The 27,033-nt window shown below is 37.4% G+C and overlaps 1 protein-coding gene across 2 annotated transcripts in view; it reads left to right on the top strand.

Annotated features, from left to right (window-relative positions):
- Positions 1-27,033, top strand: part of CDC42SE2 (CDC42 small effector 2) — an 83,224-nt gene that overhangs the window by 50,462 nt on the left and 5,729 nt on the right. For both annotated transcript variants that reach the window (XM_041486731.1, XM_041486732.1), the window contains exon 5: positions 25,511-25,612. In XM_041486731.1, the coding sequence (XP_041342665.1) occupies positions 25,511-25,612 (102 nt within the window). The remainder of the gene's footprint in view (positions 1-25,510; positions 25,613-27,033) is intronic.

The following is a 27,033-nucleotide window of genomic DNA, read 5'->3' on the forward strand; positions in this document are numbered from 1 at the left end:
CATTGTCCTTGCACGAAGCCTGAATGCCAGACTGATGGTGTGCAAATATTAAAGTGTAACCATTAACATTTTGAATTAATGAGTGAAACTTTATTTCAGTCTTAGTCAAGCAGAGTTGTGGGAGACGAACTCAGAGATACCAGCATGGGAAGCTGTGATCCTCCTCTCTTGGCTTGAATACCATGCAATCCTTTAAAATGTTAGCTGTACTCATATGCAGCGAAAGTTATTTGTCTCTGGTTTTGAACATATTTGAATAAGATGTGACAGTTCAAAGTATTTCAGATAGCCAAGTGGCATATTTTCTTCATTTTTGAGAATCTTGAGGCTCAGTCCTTCAAAAAATCTTGACTCGAGTTTTATGATCTAAGTTATTACCCAAGAAATCCACACACGTTAATACAGTGGTCTGTGAGTAATGCCTCATCAAGCAGGTGGAGATTGTACATGGAAAGTGGAGGAAAGGGAAGCAACCCACTATGTTCCTGCTGATAGAGTGGTGTGCATTGGTTTGATAATTAAAACATCCTTGTGTTTAAGATCCTAATAGCATGTTGTTGAGCACTAAGCTAGTTTCTGAAATGTGCCTTTCAAGTGTTCTAGGAGACTTACTTGTTAAAAAGTGCCAAAATTCTTCGGGGTATGTCTCAAAAAAAAAAGAGGTGAGCGCCCTTCTTGGCAAGCATGACAAAAGGCACTTAGTTGTCCTTTCCCTGCAGTTACTCATCTCATTTTACTGTGTTGTATTGTACAGCACTTGTTCTGCCATGCTCGGTTGCACTAAGTGGAGTGTTTAATCAGACACTTATGCCTCTGAGTAAGTACAGGAATGTTTTCCATTTCTGACAAATAGCAAAGCATGTACTGTAACTCCGAGGCAAATGAGTCTGATAAATGAGACAAGTGATAAGCAAGCAGTTTTCTCTGTCTCTGCAGATGTTGTGTGCTTGCATGTTTGAGAGACTTCCTGAAAAACATGATAGGTTTTAGTCCCAAAATACTATTATGTATTTCCTTATTGTATCATAAACTAAGTGAAACATGCAAACTTGGATAAAAGTTATGTGTCTGTCCTTTGCTGTGCATTCAACTTGTCAGTTGAGTTCAGTTTCCAAGGAGAAGTGCCTGATCTGCCCAGTCTTACTCCTTTCATGTGCCTTCTTTCATTTTAACTCCTGCATTTCAACCAGTTTCATGGCCTGCCTAAGTGTCCCAGCCATTTCATGTTCAGCCATTACATGGTGAGCGACCTTCTTCTGGGGAAGGACTAATATGGTCTTGTGGCAGCACCAACAACGACCAGCCTCTCAAAATAGACCTTGAAAGCAGGAAGTTAATTTGGTAGTTGTTCTGATCAATGTTGAAAATGTTCCTTCTGTTTTTAAACTTATATTTATTACAGAATATCCTGAGTCAGAAGTGACCCAAAATGGTCATGGAGTCCAACTCCTGGCCCTGTGCAGGACAGCCCCAAAATTCACTCTGTGTGCTCAGGAGTGTTGTCCGAATGCTTCCTGAACTCTGTCAGCCTTGGTGCTGTGACCACTTCCCTGGGGAGCCTGTTCCAGTGCCCATTCACCCTCTGGTGAAGAATCTTTTCTTATATCCAGCCCATACTTTCCCTGACACATCTTCATGTGTTCCCTTGGGTCCTGTCACTGTTCAGCAGAGAAAGGAGGATCAGCACAGCAGGAAAACCTTGCCCACATCATCAGTTGTCTGTTCATCCTGTTCCAGTGCCTCCTGCCTGTTGTGTAAGAGCACTTGGGAATGTGAGGCAGTCTGCGAGGGAACTTGCCTGTCACCACAAGCAGTAGTAACCTGCTTCCATTCTCCCCTGTGTCTCCTAGGTCCCCTCCTTCTGCCAGGGGACATGTTCTGAAATGATGATTTTTTTCTCAGTATCTTTGGCAGATGCTGATATCTGAGGCACCTTTAATGTTGTGGATAGTGACATAAATTACAACCCTCCTTGCTAGAGGGGGAAATCAAAAGAAAATCTTAATAGTTGCATGTTTCTGTGGTATTTTTGTCATCCATTGAGCTAAGGAGTTTCATTCTCTCTTGAAATCCAGGATGCCAGAATTGTCCCTGCTTTCAGAATTTTGCTGGCAAAATTCTAGCATACTACATTTTAAGTGGTCAAATACAGCATCTGTATTTTTTTCAGCTATAGTGCACTTAACATGAGAAACTGCACTGAGTCCTTTCAGTCATTCTTATGGAAGCACAGTAAGAACACATTACTTTGTGAATAGCATACCCCAGAACAGAACAGTAACAATGTTACAGTTATATACTAGTGTTCTTTGTGGTTCCTTAAATCAAAGACAGTGTTCAAGTATTACCTTCATCTTATAGTGAAATCTGTTTGGCCCAGCTTTTAGTCTTTTGTCAGTGCTAATTGTATGCACCATGCTGCTGTGAAATAAAGCACCTGTCTTGGAAAACAGTGTTCTACTCTCTCTCCTGAATGTTACTTTGGTTGCTAAATATTTCACTTGGTGTATCCAGAACAGCAGTTCTCATGATCGCAGAAGGCACATGTTGGAAGCTCTAAGCTTCTCTGAAATAGTGATAAAATGAAGAAAGCAGGTATTCAAAGCAATGAAACTAATTAGGGATGCAGATGAAGAAAGCATGCTCCTTGTGGTGGCTTCTTAGTAGCCTGAGGTTCTTACCACAGTAGAATCCAAACAAAAGCCAAGGGAGAGTGTTCTTGTATAACCCTCTTTTTTTTTTTTTTTTTTTTTTTTTTTTATTCATAATATATTTTACCACAATGAAGACTTCAGACAGCGAGTTGCTTTCATATCTGTTTTCATGATACCAAGGAGAAGATACTAATCTATTAATAACTATGTCCAGATTTTCTTGGTGGTTTAAGTAGCCTGAATTCAGTTTCTTATGATCGGACCTTTGTTTTGGGAAAAGTAGCACTTTTGGTGGTTGTACGTTTTCTTACACCTCCCACTGATATCCTTTATAGGTTCTGTAAGCTGATTTTGTTTCCTAGTGCAAGATCGGTCATTTTTCACCTGCTTCCTCTGTGGATCATCTCATCCGCTGCTATGTTTCACTAAACTCTGCCAAATTCCCACTACTAGATGCATTGCTTGGTAACAGAAGCTTAGAAATCTTGCAGGTTTTTAGAGGAAGTGTTCATCGTTTCTTTCTTAGGCTAAGCTTGTCGCCTACACCAGGAATCTGTTATTTTCCTGTACTGCTTTCTTCCTGGTCTGTCCATTTTTAACTTGCAAAGTTAATTTTTGGTCTGAGAAACCTTTGGTCATGATCTGGTGCACTCCCACCTGCTTTGGGCCAAAACTCAGTACAGCTGAGCTTTTCAGTTTGCTTTGACCTTGCAGTAAAATTACTGCTCTGCTACAAAAGAATAAACTATGCTGTCTTACTTCTGGCTCCGCACTTCCTTCCCTAGTTAATTTGTTGATGTTTTGTTGCTTGTCTCTTGTTTAGATGATTTCCATTTTGTGTTTTCTCAAGGGGCTATTAGAGTTTTGTTACATGCTATGCCATGAATGTTTAAAGTGGTTTGGAAAGTGAAGTTTGTTTAGTGTCTCTTGTGATGTATGAAAGAGGATCAATAGGTAGATATTTAGAGTGGGGAGGCCAGTCTTAAAAGAGAGGCAGGAAAAAACCTGTGCATACTGCTGTGTAACTGAATGCTGGATGCTTCAGAAGACATAAATTATCCTAACCCTGGTTACCTAAGGAAATTATCCACGGCTGGATGTTGTCATCCTTAGCTTCCTTTCTGGAGAAGGAGTCCTACAGGAGATACAGCTAAGGGTACATCTGACACTGCAATTTATGCCACAGTTAAAAAGGAGAATTAGACATCCATTTATTAAACATTCATAAGGCGCATCCATGTGCCTTATAATTGCAGAATAGGTCACCCCCCCAGCAGGCACACATACCACCTTGCTACTTGAAATACTGGTTCAGGCTCTGTGTTCAGTACTAGGGCTCTGTGCAAGTGCAGCTTCTGGCATAAAATACCTAAAACTCAGGCTTTCTTTTTCGTTAAATTCAATTATTCTACTGCATTCAGTAATCCTAAGAAAGAGTCATGTAAAAGATGACAACCTCAGATCGCTCTCAGATTTCACAGTTACCCTGAGTTATGTTTTGAGCTGCCAGTTTAGAGGCTTTAAATTCTTTCTTTTTCCTATGCAGTGCTGTTGTCAGAAGTACCTTGAGGGAGCACACATTATCAAAGGGAGCAGAATCAAAAATGCAGCAAAATCCTTGGCTTTTATTTATAAAATGTGACCTGCTTATATGGCTTTCAGCCTGATAGAACTGCTCTAGATTTTTCTTTTACCTTTAAATTAGCCTCCACACATGTTAAAATATTTTTGGAGATGTTCAAGTATTAAACTGTTTACAAAGAAAACAAAGGAAGTGTTTTGTGTTTATGTATAAATACCTGAATGAAAATTAACTGAATGTTTTATGTTCTTTTATTATGGCTGTGAAATTTTTAGCCCTTCATTAGCTGCATTGATGCTGTTTACTTAATATGATACTAGTTGATGACATGGAAAATAACTCTTTGAAGGAGGCTGGAAACAAGAATTATGCCAACTTTCTGTTGATGATAATGTGTCTTGCCATTTTCAACATACTTGAAGAAGGACGTAATATGCTTTTAATATCTGCAGGCTCCATGGAGCTCAGGCTTTCCACTTAAACATGGGCAGGAAGTAGATTGTGCTATTTGTTGATCTTGACACCAGTGCTAGAGCCCTTGAATTTCTTGTTTCTTATTTCTCTTAAATCTCCAAATTTTTCAATGAGAAGACATTTTTAACAGCAAAACCCTGGTATGAGTCACTGACAAAAGGAGCTTCTACAAGAACTAGTTGATGCTGCCTAGCAAAAGTTGATAGTTTTGCAAACACCCTTGGAGATTGTGCTGAAGCATTTCCAATGCAATTTTTTTGTAATTTTTCTGTTATTTTTCTAATGGAACTTGAAGCTATAAAGCCCTGGTGGTTTTGGTGTGCTCTAATGTTTGTCAGTTCAGCTGTTTTATCCCATTCTGCCTTTCACGTCAGAGCAGGGGAGTTGGGGAAGCATGAAGATTCAGGGGCATTTCTACTTGCCAACAGCTAGAGGCAGGGGTAATCTGGACATAGCCTGAGAGATGTGGACTTTCACTGACACTGTTTGGAAGTATGCTTTGTGTTAGTGAATAGAGAAGTCAGTCGTTGCCCTGAAGCTACTTGTTCAGCCTTTTGGCTTTGGCTGCTTTTGATATGAAAGGGAGTATTGAGATTAGAAGCTTCCTCTGCTGATATCTGACTGTATTTTTATGGTAACTTTTCTGGAATGGATCTCAGATGTTCTGTTGGTGATAATTCTTAAGACCAATATGCAACTCAAAAAATATGTATTTTTAAACTGCGGTTTTAAAAATCTTTGCCTGCATTTGCATTTTCAATTCCCAGCATTAGCATTTCACAATGCTGAAAGTTTTCCTTTTTCAGAGTGTTCCTCAAACCTCTGGTTCTGCAGTTCCTGTCATGACACTTACTGACACAGGAGATATGCATGATACCAAAGTTCCCATTTACTTACAATAATGGTGTTCTCAAAGATCCTGAATTTATAAGATATCTGTTAAGTCAGAAACTTTAATAGGTAATAATTTGTAATTATTTTCTTGCCTTTGTCTTCAGAGTGGCTTAGCTGATCACTCTAAAATGCTGACTGCTGTAATTCTGGGTGAATATCCTGCCATAGAAGGATAGTCTCCAAAGAGAGGAGAATAGAAGAGTGGAGGCAGGGCAGAAAAGCTGAAGCTGTCAGCTGCACTGGGATGCAGATTTAGGGAAGTAATGACTCTCTGAACCCATTGGGTATTTTTTGTTTGTCAAATAATTTTAGAGAGTTTTTTTAGTTACTTGGGTGTATCCTCAAGAGAGCTGTAGTTAACTGTAGCCAAGCAAAGATACCATCTCTCTGTGTTTACTTTCTCAGATGAATGTGTAACACTGAGTGATTTGTTAATATGTCGTGCTCTGAAAGTGACTTGACATTAATAAGGATGAGGCTCACATGGAATTTTAAAAAATAGTTTAAACTACATTATCTCTCTTATTGCAATTGTAAATTTAGCTTGCTCAGGCTAGGTAAATAGTCTGGGCTTATAATATGTTGCCTTTAGCATGGACAGGGTCTTAATTTCTTTTCCCTGGCTCGTGGTATAACTTTTTCAGGGTGAACATAACCACCCTTGATGTTCTGCTTGATAGTGTATCTTAAAGGACCACCTACTTCACAGTTCATAGTTTTGGTGCTGCGATCCTCTCAAATCAGACTGTTTTAATTTTGCCTTTTCTTTGGCACATTGCGATTTATGTGTTTCTCATCTGCTCAAGATGGTTTCAGGTTGGTATGTGGCTGCCTTATCTCCAGAGAATGAGAAATTTATTGAGCCCAATTTGTGATTTGTGTTTTTATGTTTGCCTGGACCAGCCTTTCTTTGCTGACATAGGGTGGCACTTCATGTTCTACTGTTCAGCCACTGGAGTTTTCCGTCTCTGGACCAGACCTACAGAGCTCATCTCATCACAGTGCACAGGAGGAAATAGTTATTGATTATTGCTTATCAGTGTCTGCATGCCCTCTGGTTTACATCCACCTCTCTGAGTGGGATATGGTGTAACACAAAGCTTTGTACTTCATGTTTTTTTAAAAGAAATTGTGACCTTTGAAAGTGTTGTACTTACTTAAAAAGTAAAAACATTTCCCATGGGCAGTGTGTCGTGACTGCCAAGTGTAGGTAAGTGCTCTGGAAATTTAGCATTCTTTTATTCTGGCCTCAGACAGCTCCAAGTAGTTCAAGTCTTGCCTTTGCTGAAACCCTCCAGTTCTGTCTCTGGTGCTGAGTTCTGTTTTCTTGCAGTTCAGACTTGACTCATTTGAAGGTTCAACATTGCAATTCTTGTTTTACAGCTGGAAAATGTAAGGCAGGTTATTTGGAAAGCTGCATGGTGGTGCATCAGTGGCTTCAGAACCTGTGACCTTAAATTAGGAAGGAACAGAAAAATTGGGACATACAGGATGACATAGTGAAAAACAAATCTCATTTGAATAAAATGGAAGAAAATACTTCCAACAGGATTTATGAATAGATGTTAACTGGAGATTACACCAGAATGATAGAATTTTAGACATGGAACTGATGTCTTGGGAGGCTGATCTGGAACAGAGACTAGGCAGAGCTAAAGGAATAAAGTAGGTATTTATTAAAAGGCCTTAAGGGATACACCTTGGGCAGCACAAGAACCTGGCCAGGGCTACATCTGAGATGGACCCAAAATGGTCACAAAATAGACAACCGGTCACAAGGTCTCACACTTTTATAAGTTTTGGTTCATTTGCATATTGGAGTTAATTGTCCAGTTACAGCTTCAGGTTATGAAGTCCCATCCTTCTTGTTTTCTCTCTTCAGTCTACTTCTACATTTTTTGGGACTGAAACTTGTAACAGTTACCCTTGGTCTCAAGCTGGAAAAGGATTGTTTTGTCTACTTACTCTGTGAAGAGAACTTACTAGCGCTTAATATGAAGCTCAGAGCTACACACCTAGGCAGCACAGAATCTAAAAACTATGAAAGCTAAAACTTAAAGGATCATTTCTCCCATTTAGAGGGGGCAAATCAATTTTAAGAAAGAAAGTTGCATAAAATATAGTTATTAATCTTCATCTCATTATGTATATTTGCATAAAACTTATCTTTTGGGGTACTTTTTTTTATTTTGCGAACTGAAAAGCTGATGCTTTCAGGGATTAAATTGCCTAAAGAAAGCTCATATGCCTGTGTTCAACTGGGAATTGGAGCTCTGTATCAAAGGAGTGTATTACTTATGGAAGAAAATTACACTTATGATACATATTCTAAATGTAGGTGGCTTGCAAGCTGAAATCCACTTCAAGTATATTTCTTGAAAGACTAGAGTCAAATCTATATAGGACATGTCCTATTTTACTCTGTTTGGAACGAATATTACTTTAAATGCAGCTTGTTATACTGCAGTTACTAAAACCCCATTTAATTCCTAGGCTATCGGATGGTGGTCAAATAAAGGATTACTGTTAAAATGGGAAAATAAATCCTGCCAGGCGCAATTCCAAAGAAATATGCTAGGATGTGTAAACACACACGCACATACATGCACATATGCAACATACTGGATTGCTTGCGTTTGTGGCAGCAGCTTGGCATTGCTGAACTTGTGAGGCATGGAAAAATGCCAATACAAGAATAGGCATGCTGATGCACAGAATAGCAGGGGAAAGATTTCACAGGCCTTTTTCTCTCCATGGAAGAATATAAAATACATGTTTTCTCTTTTTAACATCGGAACAAAATTTTAAAAGTGAAATTGCTTTTGGGTTCATAATGCAAAGAAAGGAAAATTTAGAGGAGGAAGGAAGAAAACTTCAATTTGTGTAGTTCAGAGAATAAAGAAATAAGATCTGTGTGTGAGCTACTTAATTATTGATTTTAAAAACCTTTAAAAGTTGTGGTTGTAATGAAAGCATGTATTAAACTGACTGCTGGAAAACTAGAAATGATGCAGTTGAAGCCTCTTTGCATGGTCCTACTCCTAAAGAAACAAAACATGTGCCATGCATCTCACATCACTGAGATTCAGCTGCTCTTTTAAACTCAGGAATAAAATGCCAACATTTCCATTATTAAAGGAGATTAATGTTCCTACACAGAGAAGACAATGAAGAGGAAGTTTACACTTTTTCATACATACACACCTAGATTAAAACCTGACAAAAAATTGACTGAGGTATGAAGATAGTTGTGTGTTGGCTGATTTAGTGTTTAAAGAGCTGAACGCTGTGGGGATTTCTGCAGGCTGTAAACTTCAGGTTCTTCTACATACCAAAGTAATTTTTTTCTGATTTGTGAAAATATTTGTTGTATTGTGGGCTGGATTTTGCTGTTTGGTTGATTTTTGTTTGGTCTGTTTTGGTTGGGATTTTTTGTTGGTTTTTGGCTGAGGTTTTGGATGGTTTTTTTTGGTTTTTTTTCTGTTGTTGGGGTTTTCTTGTTGTTGCTTAGTTGGTGGGGTTGTTTTGTTTGCTTTGGGTTCTTTTCTGGGTGTTTTGGGATAATCTGCTGAATTACAGCAAAACCCAACTGCCAGAGTTTTTTCCTTGATGCTTCCCTGGGATCCTGCTGACTACAAAGATACTCTTGGAAGCTTACTAGTAGTTTCTATGGGGCATGTGTATAAGCATCATGGTTTTCTTTGAAGGCGGCTCATCTTGGGTGCTAAGGCAAAAATTTATTCTAGCTAGATTTTAAAATGGATAATGCTAATTCTGGATTACATGGTTTGCTTCGGGTTTTTTGTTGGTTTGGTTTTTTTTTTTTTTTTACTTACTAGATGTTCATTGTAAACAGCTTTTTTGTATCTGATGAGATTATAGAACAAGAAGGGTTTCTGACAGGACCAATATTCACCTGACATAAGTGCTGCAAAACAAATGCTGTAACACCTTACAAATGTGAGGGTGTCTTGATCATCCCTCGAGTCAGTGAAATTATTCTCCTTGTATATTAGTAGCATGTTTCTTATCACCAAAATCATGATTTGCAATATCTTTGTCTGTTTCTCAGTGCCTCTAAACTAGACACCTGTGTAAATAATGTTCACTTCGTTTAGTAAGAGAAAACAGAAGAGCTTGCACCAGTCTGATCAAACTTTAGGATAGAAAAAGTGACCGGGTACCCTACAAAACCTTACATTACATAACAATTTATATAATCTAGTGTCCTAGAATTAGTCAGCTCATGTTATTCCCCAGTGAAAAGGAAAGAAAAATGGTAAAGGGAGTGAGATTTTATTTGATATTGGTGTGTTTGTAACTTTTGTCTAAATGACCAGCAACCTTTTCCCTTTGAAGGGTACTCAGACAGCTCAAAAACCTATTTTACCCTAAAGCTGTTCGTTGATCACTAAAATGTACATCAAGTGGTTGACTCTGACAAGGAATCACTTTTTAACTTCCAGTTGCCAGCTCTACAAGCTCCCACTGTGTTCAGAGAGTCAAGCTGAATCTTTTTCCCACACTGGTACAGTAAGCTTTCTGTGAACAATCCCCCTGCTTCAGCTTGCTGGAATTTAGTAAATAATTTGGTCATGCCCAAGAAGGAATAGAATTCAGATTAGGTTCTTAGCAATGTTGGCTCTGCAGGCATTGCAGGGGTGAGTATTACTGACAAAGTATTTTTTATGCCCAAACATAGCAGACACTTGTTTTTATAATGCCTAAGACAATAAATTCTGTAGGATATGCAGACTGTGGTATGGTTTGTGCTTCTACTGTTATCCCAGATAAACAGCCACATGCAAGTTTATGTGGTTTAGTTTCTTGGAAAGAAAATGAACTGTAACTATACAATTCCTGAACCTGGAAGAGCGATCTGAAAATAAACATTGCTGGGGAACAATTGGGAAGGGTAGAAAGGTTTGAATTTCTCAATATTTTTATGTAGTGATCCCTAAGAGGGTATGTTGAGTCTCATGATAGTGCTGAATCCTGATTTTTTTTTTTTTTTTAGCTTTGCAGCTGGAAAGAAAACACTTTTTGTGTTCTTAGTGGAAAATGTTTTTTCCCTTGAGTTTTGACAAATGCTGGATTTTAAAATTGTACTCAAAATGTATTTGCATTTTCAGTATGCATTAAAATGAACTTCATGGCTTAAGAAATTACGTTTAAAATTGTCTGTAATGATGATAACATCATTAGAGAAAGCCAGAGTCAATTATTGTCCTGAATTATTTTGATGTAGTATACATCTCTCCGTAGTTGAAAACTTTACCACAGTTGGTAAAGTCGTGTCAATGTCTGTACATGACAGCAGCTGTAGGTGGCTACTCTAATGCCTCTGTTCAAGGACATTGACAGATGTTCAGGGAAACCTGGTGAGATAGTGAAGCAAGGTTTAGGTATAGAAAAGATGCAGGAAATCTGGGAAGAAAATTCAATTCTTACAAATTCTGTGCCTTGATCATGAAAGCATGTTTGTGGGTGGTATAGCCTGATGACAGTGTGGCATAGGAAACTCTTAAAATAATTGAAAATAGTCAAGATTTGGCAGTTGTTATGCTGCCAAGCCAGTGGTTCAAAGCTTTTTTTTTTTTTTTTAAATTAGCATAGGTACCATAGCCCACTGAAAACCTGGGTGTTAATAAAGAGTACCTGTCCTGTTTCAGGTTATGAAACACAGAGTGGTGGTGGTAATATTTTGTCTTGGTTGTTGGCATTTTTCTTTAATTTAGGAACAATATCTGTCTTCCTACCAAAAATTACTATTCAATTCTGTATTCATAATTCTAGTTGTTAGGAAGATAGAGTTGTGTTCTGTCACGTGGTTGCTTTTGCTGAGGAGTAAAATGAAAAATGATTACTATAGATAATGTACAGTTATTATTATGCAGCCAGTTTAAAAATTCCCAGCCAGCAGCTCTTCAAAAGACCTGATTTTGCTCTGTATGTTTATTGTTCTTTTTACTCTTCATTCTTACTTTAACTGCCAGTCACTGCAAATCTGTAGCCAAAAGCTGATGTTGGGTGTATCTTGGTTTTGGTAGAAGCTGACTGCGCTTATGGAACTGGGAAGCAGTTGCCCTGAAGTTGCCAATAATGCATGAACCTGGAAGAATCTTAGATATCTCCATGGTGCTCAGTGTTGCAATGCCAAAGCTTCCTGTGCAGCTGTCAATAGGAAACCATGCTTTCCTATTCTTCCTGTCATAAGATGCTCCAATATTTGGTTTTATTCTGGTAAGATCGCTAGATTTGACACACTGAGAAAACCACACTATATATTTCCTGGATTTCTACAGTAAACTCAGCTTCAGAATTGCCAGTATTAGGCTGAAGGAATTGTATGTAATGGTATCCAAAAATATACAGGTAGGAGACATAGACAATAATAGAAAATCTGCTTTTGCAGGAATAGATTTATCATGGATAACTTGGTGCAGAAAACCTGCAAGATATGGAAGGATAGGCTGCTACAGAAATGGATTAGTAAGCAGGAAGGTTCTCTTGAGTAGTATGAACAGCCAACACTACCTCTAGAAATGATGGTGTGATGTTGTTGATACTGCTTGTGAGTGTAGCAGTAAATTATGATTAGTGAATGTACCTGACTTAACAAAATTTCTGTAGTGCAGCTAGTGGAACAGTAAGACACTCTTTCTGCTACTGCTCCTGAATACATCTTTTCAATAACACTGAATTTAGAGGAGTAGAATGGGACAAGTAAGTTAGGAATATGGGGTTCTTCCTTATTAGATGAAATTGAAATAGTAGTGATTGTTTACACTCAAAGCCTGTGGAATTGTGGCATGCCTCAGCAAGACTACACAAAAAGTCTGTACATGTTTGTAACCGGTGTTTTCCTTTTGATGGGACATGGGACAAGGCAGTAGAGATTCCTTTGTTTTGCCAAGGGAAGCAGGACGCGTCTTGAAAGGGGTTCCTTTTTATGTTCCTTGTTGTAATAAAATATGTAGGCTTACAGTGACTAGTTTTCCTACACAATGTCCTTTTGTCTTTATTCTGTCTTGTGAACCCACAGATTTTCAATGGCACACCGTGTTGCTCCTCATTTGCTGCCATGCTTCTGTTGGAACATGTTAATTGGTTCCTGAGCAACTTCCCTTCTGTCATTTGGGGATATTTGCCACATGTCAGGCATAGACTTTTCTGTTAGTTACTATTCTGAATATATCAAAATCTGACCTGAAAGCTAATCTAAATCTTAAGCACAGCTGCTGATTTGTACATTCCTTAAGACTTTCTGGTAGACTGCTCTTCCAGAGATGCTTCTAGCCATGCTGTGTGTAGGCTTGATGTGTAAAGATCTCTAAAATACCTATTGGGCCATCCCTTGCTAAATTGTCTTGGCTGCTTGTTGTATTGTATTTTAATAATTTTGTGTGTAGTGTCACTATTTCTACATCCACTAGTGAAATCACTTTTCAAATGTGAGACTATTTTTCATAGTATGGAAAGAACATGGGAGGCTGTTCCTGCTTCCCTTGTGTAGCTTCTAACTCGTTTTTGCTCTGATGCCTCAAGCACAAGCAAAGACAGACTGTCACATAAAAATGTATTTTGGGATGCATTTTTTACAAAATGATTTGCCTAAAATGAGCTGGATGAACAGACTGACAGTTAAATTTGGGAGTTTTGCAGAAGTCCTCAAAAGAGCAAGAAGTGGGATTGCCACTGAAAGAAATTTTTGATTCCATGCTTAGAAGTTCTTCTCTCTTACTGCAGATCACGGTATCCAAGGCTATGTGACAGCACTCATGCTGAGGCTGTAACTGATCAGTATGTCTTTGGAGCAGGAGGGACAGCCCCGAGACAATGCTGAGGTTGTTCAGGTGACAAGTAACTTAGCAAGGAAAAGCCAATGGGAGGATCTCCAGAAAGGTTAGTCGTTAGGAGTGTGTACACAAAGCTGTAATGGGATGACTTCCCTTAAAAAGGGATTTGTACCAAAAAAAAGAAGAACGTATCTACATTTAGAGCAAGTTCATTTTGGTAAAACTTCACTGAGAAGTAAGTACTAGAGTATGTCATTAGAAAAACAGGAAAATATTCAGGTATTTTTTTGCATATATATGTATACACACATATATATACCAAGAAGCTGCTGCTATCCAGGCAAACTAATGCCACGTTTCTAAGATGATACTATCAGAGGTGTTTAAAAACTCATGAATTCACTATGTGTGTGTTTGTTGATTCTTGAGGATATTGCTGTTAAATATTGTGGCTTTGTCTTTGCCTGCAGCAAAAGTACTAAATCTTCCACTCATTAATCCTACTGCTGAAAAATAAACAATGCCATAACTCATGAAAATCCATTGTTTCCCAGTAAGGGAATTGCAATGAGTTGCATAAAGAGATTTTCTGAAAATACCACATGGGTCCTGATTTATTGTCCGTATAGTTAAAGGTGAATCACAATGTGCAGGCTTGTGACAACATATGGCAGTGCCTCTAGGGGTATTACCTTCAGTGCAGTGGATACTTTAGCTGGTCCAGAGGAAGTTTTAAGCTTACTAAGGGACTGATTTTTTTTATGGTGAGTGTGAGGATCCTGTGTCTGATAGTGGCTAGTACCTGTTTGGAGGTGATATTTCAGTTTATTTTTTTTGTTCATTTAGTTTTCTGCAGTGAAATTTGGTATGTGCATATCATTGTGTTCTAGAAGATGTGCAGTGTACAAAGGAGTAGAGAAGGCTTGCATGTAATGTACCTTACCTAACGTGTGCTTCCATCAAGATGCAAATGTCTGTTTTCAGACACCTGCATGCACAAGACATAACAAACCTCTTTAGATTAGTCAGCTAGCTCTGGGAAGTCTTAATGCAGCATGGGAGATAATTTCTTAACAAAACTGTTTCAATGCTCAGTGTTCTTAAGCACACGCAAAGCTCTTTTATTTGTGTTGTATCTGGAGGGTAAGGAGACGTTCATTTGACTGAGCAGGCGGGGCTACGTGTTGTAATCCTGGCTACATCCTCTAGGGAACTACAGTTCTCATCATGCCAGATGATCTTTCAAATATTTCCTGTGTTCTTGTTGGGAAAGGTCAGTAAGCAAATTGAAAGAAAGCTCAATATGATACAGTTCATGGCATGCTCTTATAAAGACTTTGGGTTTTGATTTTTATAAGAAGCTATTAGAAGTTTCCAGAAAGTTTGTGCTTTGGTGAGTCCTATGTAATTCGTTTAACCTCTGTTTTGTGTTATTATAATTTTTGCTTATGGGGGAGAATATATGGGAAAATCAGTTGCAGCCTGCTCTTCATTACCATCTGAAGTTAGAGGCTTGTAAAGTAGTCTAGATTGCAGGACACCTCTGGATGCCATCTGGTGCAGTGCTGCTGCTCCAAGCAGAAGTGGCAGCTAGACTCGACTTTTGCAGGACCAGTTGTGTTCTGGGCATTTCAGAGGACGGGCATGCAAATTCACTGGGTTTTTGGTCCAGTGTTTGACCACCTACATAACAGTTTATTATATTTATATGTTTAATTGGTGTTTTCTACATTGTGACTTTGGGCTGTGGCTTCTCAAACTACCACTGTGCACCTTCAAGCCTGTCTTCTGTTCCCTCCTATATAAGTAATGGAAGACCATTAAGACCACAAGGAGATGTCTCATTTCTTGCAGATGAACAAACCCAGTATTTCAGTCTCTCTTCCCATGTCCTGTGCAGCAGAGTTTTTGTCCCTTATCTGTGTCATAGATCTGGATTGACTCTGAAGTTTCAGTGATTAACTTTATTTTCATCTGTGCAGGCTGATAATGAGCACTTGATCCAACGAACAGCTAAACTGTTGGAAGTTACTCAGCTGTAAGGGTAGGGTTAATATGTTACGTTCTGATTTTTGCTGAGAAACTAAAGCTAGTGTCACATACAAGGGTGCCTGCAAAGGCTGGAAAAGGACTTTTTGCAAGGGCAGCTAGTGGTAGGACAAGGAGGAATGGTTTTTAAATGAAAGAAGGTAGAATTAGATTGGATATCAGGAAGAAATTACTTACTGTGAGAATAGTGAGGTACTGGAACAAGTTGCACAGGGAAGTTGTTGTTTCCACATCCCTGTCAGGGACTTGGAGCAGTGTGTTCTGGTGGAAGGTGTTGGGAGGGCAGTTGAAACTTGGAGGTCAGAATAAGGTCTCTTCCAATCCAGACTAGAATTTGTTGCTTTCATCATGCTCTACTGTCCTTTAATTGATTACCTGTTGATTAACAGTCAAACTTCACAGTCTAAAGACATTAAAACATTATAGTTACTGTAGTAAAAAAATCAGTGTGATTCTTTTAGATTACTGGGGGTTTTTAATACCTTTTTTAAAAATTATGTTAAAGAGACATTAAACCACCCAAAGTAATAAAAATAAAATTATTAGAAGGATAAGTAAATTTGTGGACAAAATAGCAGCCAAGTTGAAAGTTGCAAATGTCAACTTAAAATTTTACTAAAGTGTTTTTTGAAAAGGACAGTGCTTTCTAGCTAATGCCAAGGAATAGATTTGGACTTACTGTGTAACTTAAAGGTGGTTCAAGCATCTGAAATGGAGCAAGTTCCCTTTGATGTGTGAGGTAAACACATTTCTTAAAAGACATATTGTCTTTCAGTCATTTGACCTCATCTGGCAATTTTTTCCTGTTTATTTAGAAAACATAGGCTACAATTGCCAGTTTTGTCATATGATGACTAACATCATCGTAGTATAATGGAATATTGTGTAAACAAACAAAAAAGCTTATATTTCAAAAGATGCAAAAAGGTCATGAATTTGCTAAAAAAAAAGAAGCTGTTTGAGGTAATATGCAATCCAGTTTGATGTATAAAGTTATGAAATAGATTAATTTGTTGAGAAGTTGAAACTTAAAATCAATCTGATTTTGCAAAGATTTGATGATGCCATCTTTGCTGACATTTCAGATTATTTTATTTTTCCTTTAATTTTGCTTTTTTATATACATGAATGAAACTGCTAGTTTTTTTGCTGAGGAGCTCAGACAATAAGATTTCATTATTTTTTTTTCCACTTGAGTTAGTCAGTACATGCCAAGTGATTTTGCAGTAAAAGCTAAATCCAGTGTACACTTGATAATCAGTTTACTAGATGCTAGTTGTAACAGCTCATATTATTAATAAACTTACCTCTTCAGTCCCTGGTCTCAATTTCCTAACTCCTTTAGCTAGAGAAATTATGAGGCATCATGAACTTTTGGAACTTAATGAAAGCTGAGTGTGCTGGAGACCTGCTGCTTACCTCTGTTGCTTAAGAGATGGCATGAAAGCTTGTGCCAGTTTCCTCCTGCTTCTGTTGTGATGAAGCCATAGTTTGCAAGATCCGTAATCAGTCAGGAGTCTTTAAACAATCTGCTAAAGACTGCCCAAGTAGGAGACTAAGAAAAATGTGTTTTAGTGAGGGCAGCAGCTTTGGTATCTTGTTGATGGAGATCACAGCATTGGTTAGAACTTCGTTATGCTGGGCTTAGATATCAGATGTTACTGATTTAGAATAAATCTGTCACTGAAATTCAGTGGTTTGGAGGCAGTGTCTAGCATTTCAATTTATCTTGTACATTGCCTTAGTTGTGCATCTCTGTGTTTCTTCTGTGTGGGAGATGTTTTGACATGAGGCATTTGAAACTCACAGGTCTACTCTGGCTCATTGGAAGAGTATGTGGGCTCCTACACTTCAAATGGTCATTGTCACTTTATGGTTCAAAAACTGAATTAAACACTGAAATGTTAAACATACACTAGTGCTGACTGGAATTTTAATATTACTCTGTATGGTGTCTCTCTCATCAACTTTTATATAGTACTTGGAGATTGTATAAATGATGGACTGCATTGTAACCTCACAGATTTAAAACAGCTGAAAAAAATGAGAATACCACAATATTCAATGAAATGTTTAGGGAGCCTGCAACTTTTCTTCTTCAAAAATATCACACTGACTTTATGATGATCCTATACATCCAGCCTTTGTTTTCACAGCATTAGTTTGCTACCTGATGATCTAGTTGATAGAGATGGGTGTTAGCTTTCCAGCTTCACATGCATACATGTTTTTTGTTGGTTTTGACATGAATCTATAGGTTCCTAATTAGGGTGGAAAGTGTGGAGAAATGCATCTTATACATGCAATGCACAAAAGCCAGATGCAAGGGATACCATTGCCCCTACAACCCCCTTATGTAGAGTTTGATGCAAGATGCTACAACCTTTTCAGGCAATTTTGATGGGTCACTACTGAGAGCTGAGATGCATCACTCAGACCACAGCTTGTCTGTCTGTGTTCTGTCTACGAGACTGTTTTGGAAGCAGAACAGCATGTGTGTGGGAAGACAGAAAACTACCTCTACAGAGTGACCTGATACTTCCTATTATGAGCAATTTTCCTGTTCTGTGTGTTAGTGTCTGGAGGATCAGATGGGTGCCACAGCAGAGGGAATCTTGCTGCTGGTATTTTTTAAGAGCAGATACAAAAAGTATGAAAGATCCAAGGAGGAAAATAAAGGGAAGGGTTTCAGTTTCTCCTCTGACCATCCAAATCCTCCATCTTGAAATTGTTGACTATCTTGACTTTGATTAAATCCTTCCCCTTGATTGCTGTCTTGGGATTTTTTTTAATATTTGGCCTGCAACTGCTTTTGAAGTTTCAGCTGAGTTTTTGAATACAAAGCTAGCAAATGGCTCTGTTTCAACAGTTTTATCATTGAAATGTCCTCAGGGACACTTATCTTGATTGGTAAAAAGAACCCAAAGTGAATTTGCAGATTGAGAGTTTGCTTTTTGCAGTGGGTAATCATGAAATTATCACTAGAATAAGTGGTAACAGAAGTTCTCCAAAAAAGGCTTGCTGTTTGAGGGTTATTTCTGAAACATCAAACACAATAGATGCGAGAACCTGTAGTTCTGATAGCTCTTATTTAATTTTTAAAAAAATCCATATTGTATCTGTATTATCAGTGTCTTGATAGTGCACCCATATAGTGTGAAAACAAAATATAGTGAAAAGAAATGTAGCAGGTAGGTACCAAGGAAAACCAGGAGCATATTCCTTCTTTGCATTTGCCCTGTATATCATAAGAGTAGCAGTTGTGGTGGCTCTACTGGGATTTATTTTGCTTTAGGAGAGTTTGGGATTTGGATTGGTTTAGAATGGAAAGATGTATTAGCACTAGATCTCCTAGTGTTACAAAGGGTTAGATGATGTTAAAAGTTATTATATTTCATTATGTTCTAACTACCATACTGTTACGTAGAAGTCAAGCTTGCGAAGAAGTATCAGAGAGTGAATTTTTTATTATTGTATTTGATGCCATTGTAATGACTGGGCTAGCAGTCAAAATTCACCTTTATATTGTGGAAACAAGTATTAAAAGCTGTGTAGCTTTCTAGTGTTCATGAATGCACAGTCATATTGCTTTTAAAAAGAAAACTTGTTGGAGGCAATAAATGTTAACTGATTATTCTCTGACCGGAGAAACCCATTCTGCAAAGCAACTCTTCACAGCATGCAGATGGATCATTTCGTTCTCTGCTCACCAGGGAGAGTTTCCATGTAGGTAGTTAGCAAGTAAATTTATTAAATCTCGAATAAGGCTGTGGAGAGGAATTAAATCTTCTTTAGTTAGCATTTGCTAAGAGAGATAAGCCTGTTTTATGACTATATTCATTTAAAGAAAAGGGAAGACTATTTTTTGGCTTGGCAAGGTTGCTGAGTCTGGCAGCCAGCAGTAAGTAAGCATTGCTGACTCCACAAGGGCAAGGCTAGCAGGTGAACGGGGCCCACTGAAGCCACAGATGTTCCTGCCATAACCCACTCAAATGTGGAGTGTTATTAATACCTTGATCTACACAATCTCCACTCCTTTTAATTTTATGTTTTTAATAATCTGAAATTAGAGAAGAAATTGATACAGGACTGGAAAATTAATCTTGGAAGCCGATATTTTTACTCTGTATCAGTTGAGATGCCAAAGCATGGTATATAGTTTTGTTTTTTCCTCATTATGTATCAAGCCAAAATAATATGCCATGAAAGATGTTAGTGTCTTGAAGAATAACGAGAAATTGTGACAAATTTGAACAAAACTTCCTCTTCCTCAGTTAAAATGAAAGACTAGATAATCTTGGTCAAAAATGGAAGGTGCATCACTTGGCATTTTATATATGGAACACTTCATATTGATTTGGATCTGGTTGGAAACACATTGCACAAAATCAGTCTAGATAGATCAGATCAGCATGTTATTGCTTTCTAATGTATTGTACTGTGCTCTGTTCTTTTGGGATACAGATAAATATGGAAGGACAGAAAAAATATATTTAGATGCATGATATATTAATATAACTTAAGTAATACATAAATATGGTATGTTCAATGTATTTTTACTGCATTTGACATAAGTAAAAACTATATGTATAAAACAGTTACTAAAAATTGCTCTCATAACATTTGGGTAAATGCTAAAAAGTTGGCAGGAGGAAAGCTGTACTTCCCTTGTGATAGCTTGATGATATTAACAAGTATTAATTTTTAAAAAGTTCTCTTCAATACAAACATAACTGTGTCTGTGTTAGTTTTAGAGAAGAATGATTAAAACAAGGATTTACTGCTTGTATCTTAAATACCAAATTTTGTTATTCTCAATGTGAGATTCAAAGATCCAGCTTGTCCCTGCCATTGATTTGTTGCTTGTGTAGACATTGAGGACAGTGGGTATTCTGTTGCCTGGTTTCTTACAGTTTAGTTTACTGAGATCCTAAGATATAAATAGCCAGGACATCATACAGCTGAATAAAGAATATTTCTGTGTGGAAAAAAGAGTTGGCACTTTTTCTTGTTTTGTAAAGTGGGATAAATTAAATGGGTAAGCAATAGGAGAAAGATGCCATATGTGTGAGTTTTAAAAAAGCATTGTTTTTAGAGATTTTGTGTTCACAATACATCATTCCCCCTGAATTTCTTCAGTGTCTACCATGTACTTTAGTGCACATTCCTTATCTGCACCTGCAGTACCCCTTTCATTTGAGGACTGCCTGCTGCAGGTAAAATCCACAGACTTTTGTGTTGTAGGATCCTTTGCAATGCTGTTGTCACTTACATTTCACCTAGACTTGGATTTCTGATATGTCTGTCACAGCCATCTCAAAATATTTGGTGTAGAATTAGCAGAACTTGCTCTTCTGGAGCTTAACATATTCCTTTGCTTTTGATATCTGGCAAATGTAGGCTGGCACTTGACTTTGGAATATCTTTGTGTGAAACTTCATACAAAGGTTGACTTTACTTGCATCTTCAGCTTCTAGGAGGAAAGTAATTGTCAACCTCCCAAGATCCAAGTGATATCACTTAGTATTTTTTTATATGTTTGAGACCTTGGTGTTAGTCTTAACTTTTTTTGTTGTTGTTGTTGAGAGGACCTCTCATGAAGAGCAAAGAGGGGTGCATTACCGCAGGAAGGAGAAAAAATTCCCAAACTTGTCTTTTTCATACAGACAGAGAGCTTGTCAATTCAGAAATGTTGCCATCGTTTATGAAAGGGCTTGAGCTAAAGAAGGGCAGCCTGACCTCTGGACAAAATCTGGAGATAGTGGAAAAAGATAACTTCTTCCCTGAAAGCCAAAAATACAGGGGAGTAGAAAGGAAATTTTACATACTTCTAGACACATCAGTATGTTTAAAGAAACAAATTACAGTTTTGAATTTCTTGCAACAAGTAGTCTTTGGAACTTTGAAAAACAGCATTTCAGTGAAATGTTTGTGGCTTTGCTGAAGGGCAGGTTGAATACCTGCTATAATTAGTTTAACTTTTTAGGCAAAAGTTTAAAATTGTTTAAAGTTTCAAGAAACTTGCAGGGGTCAAATATTTTGTGTGATGCAACTATTGGAGCCTTTCTGATTTCTAATCTGGTATTTCAAAGGAAATGCTACTGTGTGGGTGCAAAGCATAACTCGCAAGTTAAGAATAGAAAAGATCCATTTTTACTTCATTTCTATGGTAACTGAAATGTGATCCTGTTTCATTGCATCTAGTACACATTCAAAACAAGGCTTCTTAGGTGGGTCTTCCCACTATTTCCATTACTCTCAAGACATTTAACACACAAGCCTGCATCTCTTCTACTTCAGTTTCAAGATCAGTTTTTCTTTTCACAGTGTAAAGACTGCGTAGTATGTACTTCACAATCCAAATTCTTCAGCTTTTTGTCAAGGGAATACACTGAGTAAAGCCATTAAATGATGGCACTTCATGTTCGACTTCCAGGATCCTTTTACAGGTCTTTTCCTCTCGTCTCATTATTGTTGTGCTCCATGTCACCCCTTGCCCTCCTAGCAAAAGGGGAAGTGCTATGGCACAAGGCAAAAGGAAAAAAATACTTTAATACTGATTTTAAACTTTTTTTGTCCGCTTATACCGAGTGTTTCAGTAACTTGACCCAGACTGTCAAGAAAGATAACAGTCAAGTTAGCTAAGTCATAAAACCTGTCATGAACCTTCTTCTGTTTCCCTCCTGCTAGGAAAACAATCCACAGGGAATGCAAATAGAGGACATGGGACTCATTGTAGTTAGGCTGACATTTAGTTAGGTTAGGGCATTTATTTCTTTAGTCAGAAACATCTTGAAAACAAACCTTTAGATGGTACAAGTACTCAGGTCTGTATGTTGAAGTTCTTTGCACTAGTGTCATAAACACTCATTTGTTTTATGGATGACCTTTAGTCACATTTCATTACTACTTATTACTATATCAGTGGTGTGTAAATGTATTCTAGAGATAATTATTTATGGTATGATGTCAAGCATTTTGAAGTATGGATGAAGCCTAGTGGGATTAAATTTTTGTTGAGCCCTGTCAGCATTTTTTAACATTTTTAACATGAATTATTTTATGTGTCTTCCCCTCCTGAAAGCCACGGTGATTATTTCAGCTGATCAGCCACAGCTTCTGTGGCTGGAGAAGACAGGGGCCACTTCCCAAGCACTGCACTTTTAACTCCCAGAGCACAAAATCAGTCCTTCATTGCAACAAATCAGTCATGCGAGAAGGCTTGTGAGCTGCACAAGGAGAGAGCATGGAAAGCCACAGACGGTAGAGGGAAATGAGCATAACTATGTTTAATTTTTTCTTCTTTAAGTAGGAGATGAATGTGCTGCTTCCTTCAAATTGAATTTACTGAAAAAAATCAGTATCGTGTGTTAATTCATACATAGCATACATACATTGTTATGCATGTGTTCTTAACAGATACAAGGCCTCAAAAAATGCAATTTCAGAATGAAATCCTGGCAAAGCTAATATTTATGGTGTCCTCTGTAAAAGCTTTGTAACCATTTCAAGCATGTTCCCTTACTGCTTTTCCCTGTGTTGCACTCCTCGTAAAGAGGTGATTTTTTGGAGTGCTCCCCATGTCTCTTTACACATTCTAACTGGTCATTTTGGTTCTGGCTGAGACCATGTCTACAGGAACAGTACATTCTAGTAGGATTAGCTGTGTAGGACAGCAGAACAGTTGCTGTTGGGGATGTGTATTAGATGTCTTGTGATCTACTCCAGCCTGGCTCACCTGGTTCATTAGCCTCAGTGTCTGCTAGCAGTGGGAGAGCATCAGTTAGTCTTCCAGTTCAGCTTCATTTTTCAAAAAAAGTGTAATTTTTTGCATTCCAAGGTTAGTCTAAAATTAAAATTGAATCATGGTAAGTGAGAACTGGTGAAGTTGCTTCAAAAGCGTTCTTGGGATCCAAGCTAAAACAGTAATGTAAATGCAAGCTGGGTACTCCTACAGAAAAAAAAAAAAAAAAAGTAAATCAATTTTTTATTCGGTTTCACAGTGAACTATTTTGTGGCACTGCATTTAAATACTGTTCCACAGTTTCATGGAGCTCACATCAGTGGACACGCCAGGGGGTAGCACGCTGATGGCCTCTGATAAGGAACTCACTTAAGAGACATGGTTTGGTGACAGTGCAGTTTAAGTAGTGGTTACTGGTTGACTACCTGATGATTAGTGGAGAATCATTTACAGTCATTCACAAGATCCAGCACTTTGTTATCGGCATGCCAGTGATCTTAACAAGTTAAGGAGTAACATAAGTTACTTTGAACAAAAAAAAAAGTTAAATTGACTTAAAAACTCATAAACAAGATAAGAAAAATCTGAAGTCTTTGAGGTTGTCTATATCTTCTCTGCATCAAAACTCCATTAAAATGAATTATGTGTGTATTGTGTAGATACATACATTTGGTAACTGTTTTTTTAAAAGAGGGAGAGGGGCAACAGCTGCAGGCATTAAATAATTTTAGGTGTTTTAATTAAAGCAGTGTATTTTCATACAGCTGTCTAGATCATCCTTCTGTGTCAACATTATGCATATTACAGTACAGGATGGTGTAAATACAACATTTTTACAGCTGGAATATTTTATTTGATCAATTGATTGATTTTGCAAAATTCTTTGCAAATAGAGAATTCACTAGTAGTTTTAGCATAGATTAGATCATTGTATTTAGCTGTTCTCACAGAATTTTATGTGTTCTCCTCATCACAGCTATTCATAGCATGCAAGAAACCTACTGAAATCTCCTTTTGTAATAGGAAAAGGAGCAGGACTGGACTAAATGTGTTTTGTACTTGCTGGCTAAACCCTATGATGTATTCTCCTAGCTATGGGCTCTGATTCATAAAGATTTCATCTGTAGCTATTGAAATAGTAGCTAGCCCACTCAAGGCATGTACCTTCATGCCTTGAGCCTGTGTGGTCTTACAATCTCATAGCCAATTAGAAGTAGCGATCATTAAAAACAAGACCGAATGAACTTTAAGGTAATGGGAAGGTTTCACTTGAGTTCAAGGAAGTTTTTAGCTGTTAAACTCTGCTTTGTACAACATACCTTAAAGTAAGATATTGGAACTGTGTTTCGTGGCTTTTTTTTTTTTTTTTTTTTCCCAAATGCAGGCATTTTTCAGAGTATGGGCATATGGTGACTACACATGAATTGCTCCGTGTAAGCTCCTGGCTCTGGCCTGAGAAATGAGAATAGGGTTTTCTTGTTTTTATCCTTTAGATGCAATGCTTAGCTGGAGACAGGCAACCAAAGCAGCTTTAATTAGGGAAATTCTTTACTGCCTCTAATTTTTTTTTTTTTGCAAGTTATTAGGTTACTAAAAAATGAAGCTGTTACTGTAAAAATTGGGAAGCAGAGGTTAAGCAATTCTTGCCTTCAGTTGCATGGTACAGGAATCAGAAGAGTCCCTGAGCTGGCATTTTGCCTTACTACTGCACTGCACGCTTCAGCTCACAGCTAAGAATCATGCAGACTGGAAGTGATCTTGAGTGTATGGGTTCAGAGTTCAGTAAAGATATGTCTGTGACTAACCCTGATCAAACTCAAGGCACTGTTCTGGACATTGCCATGAAGTATATTACAAACAGCGACATCAGGGCATGCAAATAAGAAGTTCCATAAGTTAGTGGTTTCATAGACTATTCTAACACACTTTGATCCTTAATGCTTGTTTTGAATGACTGAAATTTGATCTATCCCACCATGATTTAAATACAAATATAGGCAGAAGTTACTGTATGAAACATTGCAAATACTGTTAATAAATGTGGAATTTATTAAGGTTATTTACAAATGTTTTGTTTGCCTAAATGCTAAGAGTGGTATCTCTGCTTGTCTGGTGCACATCCTCCAAGTAAAAAGGACAGTAATACTAGTGTTTTGGGTAACCTCAGAATTTGGTCTCTGTTTTTTGACTCTGCTAAAATACCTTACAGTGTATGCAATATCCTTCCTATAAATGGTTAACATCTACCTTTATGACACATACTGTTTTTTGCCTTTCCAATGAATCTCAGATGTTTTTTTTACCTTCCTTTCAGAAAAGACGACGGCGGATTGATCGAAGCATGATTGGGGAGCCGACGAACTTCGTTCACACAGCTCATGTAGGATCTGGGGATCTGTTCAGTGGAATGAATTCAGTAAGTATGAATGGATGAACATCATTTTATATTAGACAGAATACAGTAACACTGTATTTGTATGTTGTAGCTGAAGCAATGAGTCTTTCAGCTGTAAGAAGGAATCTGTACAAAACTGAAGAATGACCTGATAGCATTCAAGAATATGGAGTATAATTTTTTAAATTCCTATATTTATTGATAACACATTTTAGGTGCTGTATAAATGATATAGAATACTTTTTAAGCTAAAAATTCACTCTTATTATATGTATGAACCAAAATAGTTGAAAATATACTCAAGTATTATATGGAAAAATACAAGTGTCTTATAGCTGACTAGATTTCTTACCTTAAATGCCTCAAGCTGTTTTAAATATAGTTCATGTAGATCTCTAACTTACTTCAGTTTATGGTGCACACAAATTTAGGTTTGGGTGTTCTTGCTGAGCTTTTTCTGTATTATGTAGCCCTGTTTGCAGTGTGAATTACTTCCAGACCAAGCAGTGTCACAGGTAAGATTTTGTAGCTTCCTGTAGAAGATGGGTGCAATAAATATATTTAGCTCTCTGAAAGTGAAAAAACAGAAGCTAAGATAAATAATGAAAATGAGCTTATGGAAATAGATGTATCTTTTAGAGCTTCAAATTTCTGTGAAATGTCAATCTGTTTCTAAGGTCAATAATATAAAATATAGAAAATGGTTGTATGTAGATTAAAAATATTTCTTGACTTTATTAATAGTCTTTAAAGGTAAATATATTTGGAGATGACAAAGACTTGTTGACAAAAAGGAAAAATCTCTGTCAGAGGTATCAGAATAGAAAGCGAAGCTAAAAAAGCTTAAATGTAGGCAAGGGAGGTCATTTGTAGCTTTAGCTAGTTTGAGTTGATGTTATTGAGATGAGACAAAAATTTTTGTAATTCAGGATGTGATGAGGAAGGGGAAAGCTAGAAGATTCAACATCAAAAAATGCAATACATTTTTTCAGAAACGTAGTGGGCTGGAAATGTTTACTAAAACCTCTGTAAGCAAATTAAATGGCTGAATGAGATCTCACTTGATAAAATTTAGTTAAAGGTGATTCCTTATTTAGTGTGATACATTACATTAATATTTAAAGCCAGTATAAATGGAAATAATAGACTGATAAAAATGTGACCAGCTTGTTTGATTACTTTTTTTAAGTGTGACTTTTGCTATTTCAGTAATTGTTGTTTCTCCTGAGGGAACCTTTCTCATTCTGAGCTCATTTGAGATTTGTGTAGGTGGTCTGAAGCTTTATTTTTTCACTTCATGCCTATTTGGTCTCATCTTTTTCTTGCATAATACCCAATTTATCCCCAGACAGAGACAATAATGATTACCTACTCTACGTAAACTTTTTCATTTTTTCATTTTGAATGCTTTTAAGTAGCTCTTTCTTTTTTTTTTTTTTTTT

The sequence above is a fragment of the Pyrgilauda ruficollis genome, unplaced genomic scaffold (genome assembly GCF_017590135.1).
Source record: "Pyrgilauda ruficollis isolate IOZ18807 unplaced genomic scaffold, ASM1759013v1 scaffold78, whole genome shotgun sequence".
In the NCBI taxonomy this organism is placed as follows: domain Eukaryota; kingdom Metazoa; phylum Chordata; class Aves; order Passeriformes; family Passeridae; genus Pyrgilauda; species Pyrgilauda ruficollis.